Source organism: Erithacus rubecula (assembly GCF_903797595.1).
Source record: "Erithacus rubecula genome assembly, chromosome: 2".
NCBI lineage: Eukaryota > Metazoa > Chordata > Aves > Passeriformes > Muscicapidae > Erithacus > Erithacus rubecula.
Genome location: NC_136685.1, coordinates 35121185 through 35134236, shown reverse-complemented (window position 1 = coordinate 35134236; position 13052 = coordinate 35121185). Strand labels below are relative to the sequence as shown.

Sequence of the window (13052 nt, the reverse complement as noted above, 5' to 3'; positions counted from 1 at the left end):
ATGAAGATGGAACATCAGGCTGTGGTCATCTCAGCTGAGCTTTCTGATCATTCTGCAATCATTCCCTGCTTTGCAGAAAATGAGTGGGAAGACTGCTTAGTTCTGGCCAACAGTGCCTTTGGAAGGAAAACTGCCATCTTCTCCAGTTGTTCATTTAGAGTGCTCAGATCTGTTTTCCATGCCCCCAGAGATAAGAAGAGAGTTATTTGATGATCCTAATGGCTTGACACAGTCTTGCATGCAATACCCCTCAGTGCAATGCTCCAAGAGCCAGGTGCCTATTCTGGGCTGTAATTCCTGGCCCTGCCTGTTTCCAAGTGAGCACAGGTCATATCTGTATTCCTTATATACTGATCTTTGACTGCATCAGTCTATTAATCTTATCAGGCTCAAGCATGTATTATCCACCAGTCAAGACCCTGACTAGTGCAAATTATGAGGTTTTTTTCCTCATATCATTCATGTGCAGAGTTCTATTGACATCAGCATAATTCCTCCACACCTTTGTAGATCCACCTCCTGGCTGTCAGCTATGATTAAGGGTATACTAAATTCAGTGAAACTCTTTTCATTCAGCTGTATGTGAAAAGATGCCATTTAAGGCTTGCTTCACCTAACAGGGTCTGGCAGCCTGGGACCATGTAGATTTCCTCTTGCTCCATAGCTCTGTATCTCCTTAAATAAAAATTAAAATGAGAGATGCAAATCTTTGGGCAGAACTATGTGTGTACCCACAATATCTCTTAGAAGATAAAATAATACTGTTTAATATCTAAGATATATCCTCTAAGTGAGCCTTGGAAATTATTAACTTGGACACAGTTATCAGTGAACAAAAATGTTTTCTGTCACTTCAAAGCATGCTGACTGTTGTCCTCAGGACCAAAGTTTTGGAGACTTGCAGATAGTCTGGTTTCAGCTGCACTCAGTTGCTGGATTCCCCTGTCAATGTAGGTTTTTATAACATATCAAGATTAGCTCATCCATATAGTCAGCAGTGCTCTTGTCATTCTGTTTAGGTGGAATGAAATCCATTGGAAACAACCCTACTGTCATGCATTGATTCTCCACCTTTGCTTTGCTATGTGCTTGAAGCTTCAGTTTTGGTGGTCTGTCTTCAGAATCTAATAAACATAAAGCTTGACCAGCAGTGGCTTAAAAAAGGTTTTGGTTTTTTTCCCCAATGGATCTTTAGTCAAATAAGTTTTTAAGGTTTTCTGTCTCTCTCACTTCAGCTTCCTGGTCTGAATAATTGTTAATTTTGGATAATGTCATGTGGAAGAAATGGAGCAGGACATGAAGAGTGAGAGGTTTGGGTGTAAAACTAAACAGTTGCAATGTAAATATTTTGTCAGGGGTTTATGCTGCAGGAGGATGTGAAATGACAAAATGGCTTTTCATCTCCACCAATTCCAGATAAGGAAGTTTTGAATAGCCTTCTAGTTTGCATTGTGGCCAGATATGGTTGGTCTGCATAAATCCTACCAATGGGAAGGGCATTTCTTCTTTTTTGTATAGAGCTGGTCTGGTTTGAGCTGATGTCTGGAAAAGTTGAGGAATCCTGATAGCCAAACATGCATTTTGTATTCAATTTCCTACTGCACTGTTTTGTAGGGGCTTTCAGTAGATGGTTAAATGCATTCTCTCCTGAGGGTCTAAAGTAACCTTTCCTCCAAAGAGGAAGTCCTGAGACAAACTTCCTATTCTCTTTGAGAGATGCAGTTTTGTATTTATGAAAAAAAATCCCATCCAATCCACCACCTGGTCTTCATAGTTAGATCCAGAGGGTGCAATACATAATGAGAGGTAACTTTTAAAACATTTATTTGTCCCTAATGATTATTATTTACTTGTTAGAGATTCAGTTTTGGCATGGAAATGGGGTGGATAATACTGGTCAGAAAAAAGCACATCACTAGTTGAAGATCAAGCATCCATAAACTGTACCATTAAACTTCCTCAGTGCTTTCAGTGCCACAGCTCACAGAATGCAGCTGGCTTGTCTGAAGACTCCTGCAGCATCAGATGGATGGATTTTGTGTGAGTTTGAGGTTTTCTTTCAGCCAGGAAGAAAACTATGGTGTTTGTGGGTAGCTGCAGCTGTCATGCTGTCTTAGCAAAGGGTATGTATTTGGTTGGAGGTTGCTAGAGTGGTTATTGAGCAGTAGAAAGTGATATTTTCAATGTTGAGTTAATACTCCTCTCTCACTGAACCTAATTCAGAGAATTCTGCAGACAAATTCTGGAAGAATGGTGTGGATGAGGGGAAAATGAAAAAAAAACTTGAACCAGTATGGAATTAAGATTATAGTTTGGGAAAGTTATCAAAGAAAATTGAAGAACAGCATCAATACTGCTCTCAGCTACCCAGCTTAGATTAGCAAAATCCAGGTTAGAACAGCCTGTATTGTGGCTGTTTAGAATATGTCTGTGCATATGGATTCACTGTTATATTAAAAAGTGTCTGTGCTTTCTCTACATTACTGTTCCAAGTCACTTAATCAGATGGCAGTAGCTAATATTTCTGTGATTAATTTGGATTTTTTTTAACATAACTACTTTTAAGTACTTATTTTAAAAAATGTTCAATAGATCTTGAATTTAATCACACACGTTTTTCTTTTATCTAAACATTACCTCTCCTATGAGGAAAGGCTGAGTGAATTGGGGCTGTTCAGCTGGGAGAAGGCTCCAAAATGACCCAATAGTGGCCTTACAGTAAGTAAAAGGGAGCCTACAAGAGAGCTGGAGAGGGACTGTTAGCAAGAGTATGCAATGATAAGACAAGGGGGAACAGCTTTAAATTGAAAAAGAGTAGGTTTAGTAGGAAGAAATTCTTTACTGTGAGGGTGGTGAGGCACTGGAACTGGTTGTCCAGAGAAGTTGTGAATGCCCCATCCCTGGATGTGTTCAAGGCCAGGCTTGATGGGGCTTTGAACAGCCTGGTCTAGTGGAAGGCGTCCTTTGACAACAGTGAGGGTTGGAACTAGATGATCTTTAAAATCCCTTCCAACTCAAATAGTTCTATGATTCTATCATTAATACATGATTATTGTCTTCTGGAAATCAAGGCAAAACAAAGCAAACCAATGCTGAGTGCCTTTAAATAGTTAAATACAGGAATTGAGGAATACAGAGTGGAAGAGTATTCAAGTTTTAATGTCCAGGTTCAACATATTTGTGATGCACCAGCGTATTTGTGTATTGAAATCACTATTCATAAAAATGCTGCAGCAGTGCCAGAATAAAGTGCATTTGCCAAAATCTTGCCTCAGTATTGCAAAGAACATGTACTTTTAAATACTGCATGCTGTAAGCAGGAAGCACGAGGTAGCATACCTAAATCAGTCACATTTTAAACTGCTAGCACAAGTCCTGTACATAATGATGTCAGGATATAGCATGCTGGAAGAGTGTTACTTTCAAGAGTAATGACATTGTTTTGCAAACTGACTATATTTCTCTGAAGATCTCTCATGGAAGGTACAATCATTGTCATTACATAGGAAAAACTGCCAAGCAACTTCTGTGAGTTCTCAACAGAGTGCTACTGAAATTCTGTCTTGCTTTGAATAACTTTAGGCACTTCACCTTTTAAAAGAGTCTTCTATCTGAGTATCAAAACCCAGCAGGTAAGCAGATCAGGCTCTAGGCTCTCTCCCTGTATTAGAAGGGTTCAAGTGGAAAGTGGTTAAATTGCACCTAAGTGACAATTTAACATGGTTTATGCTGACTGACTTAATGTAAGAACTGTAACCCCATGAAAACTGGAACTCACAAACAATTTTTGGATGAGTAATGCAACAAGAAACACTTGAGTTTCTTACCACAAAAGATTTGAAATAAGCTGGTTTTGTTTGTTTTGTATATAGGAAAAAAGGAGGGGTTTAGGAATGGAGAGGAAAAAAATTGAACAGAATCTCTGACTTTGAGCATTGTGTGAAGTAATCTTGTTTATTACATGCCCTATAAAAAGGTATTTATGGGCTTGCTACTGCAAGCTATTGTAAAGGAGCCTCTATGTTCTCAAAAAACAAAACCTGTGATCTGAGGCAACCAGAATTCAAATCACTTTTAAGAAAGCCGTGTTGATTCTTGAATGCAAGCACTGTATCTCATCAACTTATGACTGTAAGCCTAGAGCATGTGGCAAAAGAAAAAGAAGAGCTGCTGAAAAAGCAATTCTGTAGTCGCTGGCTCTGGCATTGCAATTATTTGATGGGGGTTTTCACATGTAGATAATTTGATTTATTCATTGAACAATTATTCTGCTTGGAGGTCACCTGTGGGACAAACCTGAAACTGAGAGAAGTTGTGTCATTGAACTCAATGCATTCAAGGCTTCTCTTTCTTACAGTGGCCGGAGCTGAAGAAGTTTTCCCTGGGACAATCCTCGTCGAGTTTCTTGGATGATGGACTGAGTATAAAGCAGCTGGGATTCGGTGGCCTGGGGCTCCTCGGGGCTCAGTAATTCCCCGGCGCTGCGGCTCTCACGGCAGGAGGGGGCCGGGCGTTCGGGAGCTTGGCGGTGTCGGGGAGGCCGCGGGGCGCTGGGGCGGTGCTGGCAGCGCTGCCCGGGCCGCTCTGCGCCCTGGCTCGCCCCCTCCTCCCCAGGGCCGGCACCGGCTGCCGGGGCCCCCCGCCGCCCCCCTCCCAAGGGCTGTCCCGGGCGCTACTTGCCATGGACACGCGGCGTCCCGAGGCGGCGGGCGGCGGGCTGAGCGCGCCCTCCTCACGGCGCTTCCCCTCCGAGCCGGAGCCGGAGCCGGAGCCGGAGCCGAGGCCGTGCCCGGAGCCGCCGCGGGACGCGGTGCTCTCGCTGTCGCTGCCCGCCCGGCTCCCGGTGAGGACGCGGGAGAGGAAGCTGGACTTGCGAGTGCCCGGGCAGTGCCCGCTGTCCGGGGAGTCGCCGCGCTCCTCGTCCAGATCCCGGCAGGCGCTGGCGCGGCTCTGCCTGCGGGGCGCCCGGCGCGAGGCGGCGGCCCCCGCCGCGCCCTCCCCGCCGCTCGCCGGGGCGGCCCGCGGAGCCTCCTCGCTGCTGGAGGAGGGCGGCTGGTGCTGTCCGTGGTGCCGGCGGCGCGGCGGCGGCGTGCCCCGGAGCTGCCCGCGGTGCTGCCGGGCCGGCGGGGCCGCGGGGGCGGCGGGAGCGGGCGGCGGGAGCGGCGCGGGCGCGGGGCGCGGCGGGGACGCGTTGCTGGCCAGGCGGGGCGGCGGCGGCACCACCGAGCTCTTCTTGGAGTTGTACAGGCTGGGCTCCTCCTCGCAGGGGCCCGCCGGCCACAGCGGCTGCCCGCACAGGCTCTTCTGGATCTTCTTGATGCCCAGGTGGGCGATTTCAAGGATGTTGAGGAAGAGGGAGACGGCGGCGATGCTGTTCATGAAAACCATAAAGATGGTCTTCTCTGTGGGTCGGGACACAAAACAATCCACCGTGTTAGGGCAAGGGGGCCGAGTGCATTTGTAAAGGGGAGACATGTGAAACCCGTATAAGAGATACTGACCTATCATAAAGCCCACTTCGACCACGGAGCGGGTCAGGATATGCAGGACGTAGGTGCGCAGCAGGGACCCTCTCAGGGGTGCCTTGTGCACTTTCTTCTGCTCCTCCAGCTTACGCAGTTCCCTCTCCACCCGCCTGTGCTCCTCGAGCATGGGCTCCAGGTCCTCGAGCTGCGCCCGCAGCTGGGCTTTCCTGTTCTGCCGCTCCTTCTCCAGCGCCCTCAGCCTGTAGAGCGCATGGCCCATGTACACCAGGGATGGGGAGGAGACAAAGATGATCTGCAGGACCCAGTATCTGATCAAAGAGATGGGGAAGGCTTTGTCGTAACAGATGTTGTTGCAGCCAGGCTGCTCTGTGTTGCAGATGAACTCGGACTGCTCATCATCCCAGACGTCTTCAGCAGCCACTCCCAGCACCAGCATCCGGAATATGAACAGGATTGTGAGCCAGATTTTGCCAACTATGGTGGAGTGGATGTGCACTTCTTCAAGGATGCTGCCCAACAAATTCCAGTCCCCCATGGTCAGAAGCTCATTTCTGAGGGGAAAATAAACCAACGGTAAAAAAGAAAAGTTTTTTTAAAAAGTTATTTCTCCATGATGGGTTTATTTTGAAAATGGCCATTTTTATCTTTGTCACTGTTGTTTGTTTGCTTCTGTTTTTTAAAATTTTAGTAAATGTGTTTCAGATACATTCTTCTGGTAGCTGGAGAGCTCTTAGAAATTCATCATTATTTTCTACTTACTGGGTCTTTAAATGAATCCAAACTTCATGATTACTCATCAAAGGTGCAAAATGTGACATTATTTTAAAATCAAGAGAGATTGATTTCAGCTCCTAACCACAGTACTTCATAATTGCCCATAGTTTTATATTATTTTCTTCTCACTAGAAATTAAGACAACTTTTTTCACACCTTGCAAATCCTTTGCCAACTACAGTTTAATTCTACACCCAGTCCATTCCACACTGACTCTGTATTTGCCATAGTTTTTCCATAACAGATAAAGTTCTTGGCTTTAATTTGTTGGATAAAGTTTTGAAAAGTGTCCAATAACTTAAAAAAAAAAAAAGTTACATTTTTTACCTCAAGACAGTAGCAATTTTAGTGCCATCCATCCAATATTTTCCCAATTACCCAGGTAACAATTTACAAGTTTCTCTCTTGACTTCCTAAGACTACAAATATGTAGCTGATTTACATAGCAGTACATTTGCAGTCACAGTTCTAGGGTAATATCAACAAACTAAATGCTCCTAGGGTGAAATACCTTTATTTTTATGCATCAAGTTTTACTGCATCTTGACTATAAATTTTAACATATGATGTGGAGGTTTTAAACAGTGAGTGTGTGAAAATCTTTTTAACTACCCCTACCCCAGAAACTGTCTGATTCACAGAACATTGTCTATGTTCTGCTTGATTTACAAGCTGTTTCTTTTGAAGCTTTATTTTTGAGCTTTAGACAGTGTGGGGAATTGAAATGTAAGATATTTGATTGTTAATTTGTGAATCAACTGCATGTTTAGTTTGTTGTGCGGAACTTTCTCTACTAATATGGCAATAAATTATTGAAAGCAACTGTGACTATATCTACCTTAGGGTTTGCACTTGAAATTTTTTATGTTACAATACTTTCAAAACATCCCAAATTCCACTAAACCACAACCTTTAGTAAAGTGCAACTTCTAAGCTGTTTTAAAAAAAATTAAAAACCCAAAAAACAAAACAAAACAAAACAAAAAAACAACAACAAAAAACCCCCCAAAAAACCAAACCAAACCAACCAAACAAACAAAAAAAACCAAACAACAAAACACCCCCAAAAACAAAACAGCTTTTGGGCTGGTTGATGTGCCCACAATCTTGTATATATCTAAATGACAGCATAGCTGGGTGATACCAGCACTATGAATATGGCTTGGTTCATTACATGATCCCAGGTAGTTCAGTTTTGCTTCAAGGCTCTATTTACCCACACTGCAATTCAAAACTTTTGGTTGCAACCAGCAGTGAAGTATTTTCTTTTTATAATTCTCAGATTAGGCATCCTGCAGACTTTATTATTATGTTTCTGGGACTGTTTCTTGTCTGCAAATTTGAATTTTCACACTGGAACTGGCTAAGGAAACATATCTAGCCAAGTAATTTCTTAAGTGTTGTTATGCACCCAGAATATCTTGTTTCTGCACTCCTTCCTTCCCACACATATCATTGCAATGAGACACATGAGGAAACAGAAAGTTTGCAATAATTACTGTAGTATCCAATGCAACAGTTAAGTAAACAAGTTTTAGGTATATTTGCTGCCTTGCAAATAGGTGATCCCTCATTGAAATTAATTGACTTAGCAAAAAACCCCAACCCTAAATGTGATGCTACAATATAAATTCAGGAATAAATATGTTTTAATCCCAAATATGAAATTCTCTAGCAGTAGAAACTGTCATTGTCTGTTCTGGAACAAAAAGTGGATGCAACTATTCCAGGCAAGGGAGGTGTGTAAAGATGTCACTCTGGCTCTACAGCACATTGTTTGTTAAGTTGCTTCTACCAGTGTTTAAACAACTCTATCTTCACCTTTGCATTATAAAAGCCAACAGAGAAAAGTAATGTCGTCGTAGGAATGGTATAATTCATCCTTTAAGTGAGCCTTTGATACCAGGACACTTCCTCTCAGCTCTGCACTGGTGGAACTGCAGTATAAATAATGACACAGTTACTTTAAAGCCCCAAAAGCCAGCATTTCTAAGAAATTGGGCCAAACTACTTCACAACCTTGTCATAGCAATGTGCTTCTAATTTTTCTCTTTTTTCCCCCTTCCCTGGTTTTAATTGAGTTCTGTCTAACATAGTAATTTCAATTTACTCTGACAGAAATCTTAAATATCAATGATATTATTATTTCCAGTTTACTAGTAGACTAGCAGTACAGCCTATTCTATACTACTAACATTGTAGACTAGAAATATACCAGAATATATAGAAAGTACACACCTGAGGCATTTCTCATTATACCATCCAACTTTGTGTCTGCCCAAGTATTTTTGTATGGTTATTTTAAACAATTAAAATTCATGCATGCAATCAGTTAGAACCAGATGGAAATCCACCATTTCTCTTGGAGGAAGTTCCTTTATTTTTTTATTTTGTTAGTTCTTTAAAAATCATCTTGTCATTTGCCATTATTCAAATCATTTCTATGTTATATTCATGCCTGGTTTTCATTAGTTGAGGTATGAAAAAACAGCAATAAACGTTAAATTTCTTGTCAGAAGTCAAATGTTAAGATGCAAATAGTCATGGATTTAATTTGCATTGCTTCAAGTCTTCACCTGTTTGCTCCATACCACCCTAGGAAGAATTATTTTTCTGCCACTTACCTTAGGAGAAAGCCCTTGGTTAGTCTCTTAGAGCACTGCAGGAGGAGCATGCAGAAGTGATTGTTGTTATTTCTCAGAGACCCCTCTTGCACAGTCCTAGGACATCTCCTTTTTTTTTCTTTTTTTCCTTTTCCCCAAGAGCCAAAGCATAGATGTGGTACACTGCACGGGCTTCTCAGTTCTACGTAGCTGGATGCCAAGATAGCTCTGTCTAAACTATTCATGCACGGTTTAAAAATCATCAGATGATAGGATGGTGCCTCTAGCCAAAATTATAATGCAATTATTTTAGTCAGTGGCGTCTAACAAAGCCATTCCCTCAAGGCTTAATCTGTATGGCAGCAGTTTGTAAAGTCCCTATGTTTTGTTTCAGCCAGTTCTTCAAACTTTACACCTCCACCCAGCTCCAAAATGAAGTTTTATTTTGTAAAATGGTTAAATAGGCAGCCTTTACAGTACAATAGAGTCTTACATTTTCTTTACATTCCATTAGTTTTGCTTTGAATCAATGCTCGAGGATCGATCGGTCATGTCCGATTTCATACTCTGTTGCCTGGTGAGTTAATTTAGGATGTGTTAGACTGACCCTTTGAAAATGGAGGCCATAGGAAGTAAGACTCGAGTCTTAAGTTGGAAACACAGGCTTTCAGCATAGTAACCCTTCATCAGCTGGGTTGAACAGCCACCCTCAAGCCCATTCAGAGCTGGTATCTGTGAAAGACAAGGTTTAAAAAAGGAAGGCGAGTTGTAAAAATTGTATTTTGTGAGAAACCAGAGCCACTAGAACTGAGTTGCTAATACTAAGACCTTCTACTGCCTACTCCTGTCCAGGCCTAGGCTTAAATTTTATGGAAATTCCAAATACTCATATTTTCCTCTCCTGTTGTAGAACTTCTGGCCCTTTTCTTCTATTTTATAAGGCACATGTATGATTTCTATTTCAGACTCTTCTCCCTGAAAATACTCCTACTAACCAGTGGCCAGCTCTCAAATGACAATAGCCTCACCTCTTCTTTGGAATTATCTCTGATTTATGTACCACTGCATCCTTCTCTCTGACACAAGCTGCACACATCTCCCCAAAAGTCCTGTTTGAATATGCCTCCAGAGCTCTGCCCTGCAGCAGATGAGGGAGCTGCAGCACCTTTCCTCTAGCCTCAGCCTAACACAGCAGATGCATGGTTTATGCACACACTCCAAACCAATGCTTTAGGGGCAGTAGGACTACAATTTACACCCCTGAGAGACGCATTAAATATCCATCCAAACCACCCAGACCCCCACAGGCCTTTCTCATCCATACCTGTTACTGGCATTTTATTTCCACGTTTCTTCTTTCCAAATCTTGTCACCAAGTCCCTACAGCGTTTGCTTGCTGCTTCAGCTGTCTCAGACCTTCGACTCAGGCTTGGGCTCTCTGTGCTGCCTCATCAGGTGTTGTTGACCTGACATTCTCCAGCAGCTTTCACAGTGCCCAGGCATTTTTCAGGAGCACCCTCTTCACCTCTGCTGGCTGTGAAAACTTGAGAAAAGAGCAAGAGCTGCAGCACCTATGATGTGTCCATCGTGCAGAGAATGAGCTCTGCTGTTCACTGCAGAAACAGCTCATTCTGGGCCAGCACATTTCTGTCCCATCGCACCTGGCCCTTGGCAGGTCCAGAACCACAGGCTGCCTACTTCACTCTGCCTTTAGAGCAACCTGGTTTGAGGTTTTAGTGCTCTCAGGGGATAGGGTGGATGACAGCAGGCTGTTCAGGGACAATTTTTTGCATTTCTGCTTTAGCAGAACAATTAATGTTGTTAAGGGACTGCTCATAAAAAGTTTTTAATGGACCACATAATTAATTATGCATGAAAGGGAAGCAGGGTGAGGGCATGGTGGTGTTTGCATTTGGAGAGAAGCAAGAATCTCTTGCCTCAGGACACTCCCTTGTATAAGCATCTGCCACAGATGGAATCAGCTTACAGTGTGAATGACAGCAGGCTGTGTGTGGATGTGGTGAGAGGGAATTTATCCTGCAGATCAGAGATGGGACCTTGGCCAGTGGAATAGGCAACAATGAGAAGCAGCACAGTGGGAACCAGCATATCTTCATACCTGCCCTTCCTGGACCAGGAGTGACCTCCCTGCTGGGAAGCACAAACCCAAGGGACATAGTGCTGGGGCAGGAACTATCACAGCCAAGGAGGGTGAAAGGTCTGGTCCTGGTGGTTATTCAACGAGCCAAATCCAAATCCAGTACAGGGCATTTTACTCTGTCTTGTGTGTGACAGCAGGATCCTGGATTGTATGCACAGACTGGGGAATGTGAGGCTGGAAAGCAGAGCCACAGAAAAGATTCTGGTTGATGACAAGTTGAACATCAGCTAGTAGTGCCCTGTCAGCCAGGAGGGCCAGCCCTGTCCTGGGGGGCATCAGGCACAGCATCACAGCAGGGCAGGGAGGGATTGTCCTGCTCTGCTCTGAGCTGGGGCAGCCTCACCTCCAGTGCTGGGGCAGCTCTGGGTGCCACAATACAAGAGACACTCAGCTATAGGAGACAGCATCCAAAGGAGGGCAGTGATGATGTGAAGGGCTTTGAAGGGAAGCCAGCTGAGGTCACTTGTCCAGCCCTGAGGAGACCTCATTGCAATCTACAGCTTCGTGAGGGGAAGAGGAGGGGCAGACACCAATCTCTTCAGTGTGGTGCCCATTGCTAGGATGCAAGGAAACAGCCTGAAGTTGTGTCAGGGAAGGTTTAGGCTGGATATCAGAAAAAGGGTCCTTGTTCAGAAGGTGACTGAGCACTGAACAGCCTCCCCAGAGAAGCGGTCACAGCACCAAGCCCGACAAAGTTCAAGAAGTACTTGGACAACACTGTCAGGCAGATGGTGGGATTCTTGGGGCTGTCCTGTGCAGGGCCAGAAGTTGGATCCTTCTAACTCAGGATATTTTTTTGTTCTAAATTAGAAATGCCAGCTAGTATGAAGTAGTTCCTTCTAGTATTAGGTCCAAATACACTTTTTATAGCATTGCAGGTTTTGATATTCTTGTCAGGGACTCACATTTGAAAAACAGAAAAAGATGAATGGGGGAACTAATAGTAGTCTTGTAACACAGGCAGCATTTCCTTGTTCTAATACTTTAGGATTCTGACATCACAACAAAGCTAACAGTGCAGGGTCAAAACCACTTCAAATCACACATGCTTTCTGCTGTCTCACCAAAACCATCACAAAGTGGATGTGAACAATGAGCTGGACAACAGGCTGCAGCCAAAGCAATTCATGTATGGGCATAATGAAATGCAAAGACAAGTCTACAGAATTTTAACTTTAGCCTAAATTACCAACCTTATACAGGTATACTCACTATCTAGAAACACCATGGCTTATTAAAAAAGTCACTTCACTTGAACTTATTTTTTCATTTTACTACAGACAAGTATTACCATTACTACTGGTATTAACTTGCTCCTTCTGGAGCAAGTTGCCTTTCACAGGAACCAGTCACCCACCCCTGAAATTTTATCCATCTTTCCTAGCAAAGCCAATTCTGCACCTGAAATGCCTCTTGACTGATTTAATAGACTCTTCTACGAAATCCTTAAAACTGTTCCTCAGCATGCTTTATTACTACTGCCTCCCTTCATGAAGACAAATTGACAAGGATTATTCTGCATCTGGTTTTAGAGCGAATACAATTAGAGAAAAGCCTTAATAGGAATAGCTATGTGTTGCTGTATTGACATCTAAGAGAAGTGCCCCGAGTTATGACAACTGTTCCATGTACACCTTAAGCTCCCAGCAGACTTTGTTTGCCTTAGAGAGAATCCCTAAATTCAATGCCCAGTGATTTCATTATCATGCACATCTCCATAAACCCCACTCTCTGAATTTAAAGTCTTGAAAATTTTTGAATACTCACATCCAATAAACAGAATCCTGAGAAAATGTATGTGTTGGCTAGAAGTAGACCTATTCTTCAGTAGCAAGTTGGAGTAAGAGAGTCGAAGGGCCACCAGCTACACTCTTCCAGTGAAAGGTCTTGGACTCGAAAAGGTCTTTCTCCTTTGTAATAATTCCACTCAACACTAACCCTATGTTTCCAGAAAAAAAGATTAAAGTTGTAGATCCTGTTTCATAAGTGGCTTAAGGGTTTTATGCAGTTTGTGAAACTCTCCAGTTT

The 13052-nt window shown here is 43.3% G+C and overlaps 2 protein-coding genes across 2 annotated transcripts in view; one reads left to right on the top strand and one right to left on the bottom strand.

The window, feature by feature from the left end:
* Window positions 1-3935: 3935 nt before the first annotated feature.
* GJA10 (gap junction protein alpha 10) lies at window positions 3936-10207 on the bottom strand. Its single transcript, XM_079297493.1, has 4 exons — window positions 10188-10207; window positions 8885-9595; window positions 5502-6037; window positions 3936-5402 (listed from the first exon to the last, which is right to left on the bottom strand). The coding sequence occupies exons 2-4, from the start codon at window positions 9124-9126 to the stop codon at window positions 4465-4467; spliced, it is 1716 nt and encodes a 571-aa protein (XP_079153619.1). The 5' UTR covers window positions 9127-9595; window positions 10188-10207; the 3' UTR covers window positions 3936-4464.
* The window catches only part of MDN1 (midasin AAA ATPase 1), a 118416-nt gene continuing 110166 nt past the window's right edge, over window positions 4803-13052 (top strand). Inside the window, exon 1 of the mRNA XM_079297483.1 lies at window positions 4803-4810. The gene's annotated coding sequence lies outside the window, so the exon portion shown is untranslated. The remainder of the gene's footprint in view (window positions 4811-13052) is intronic.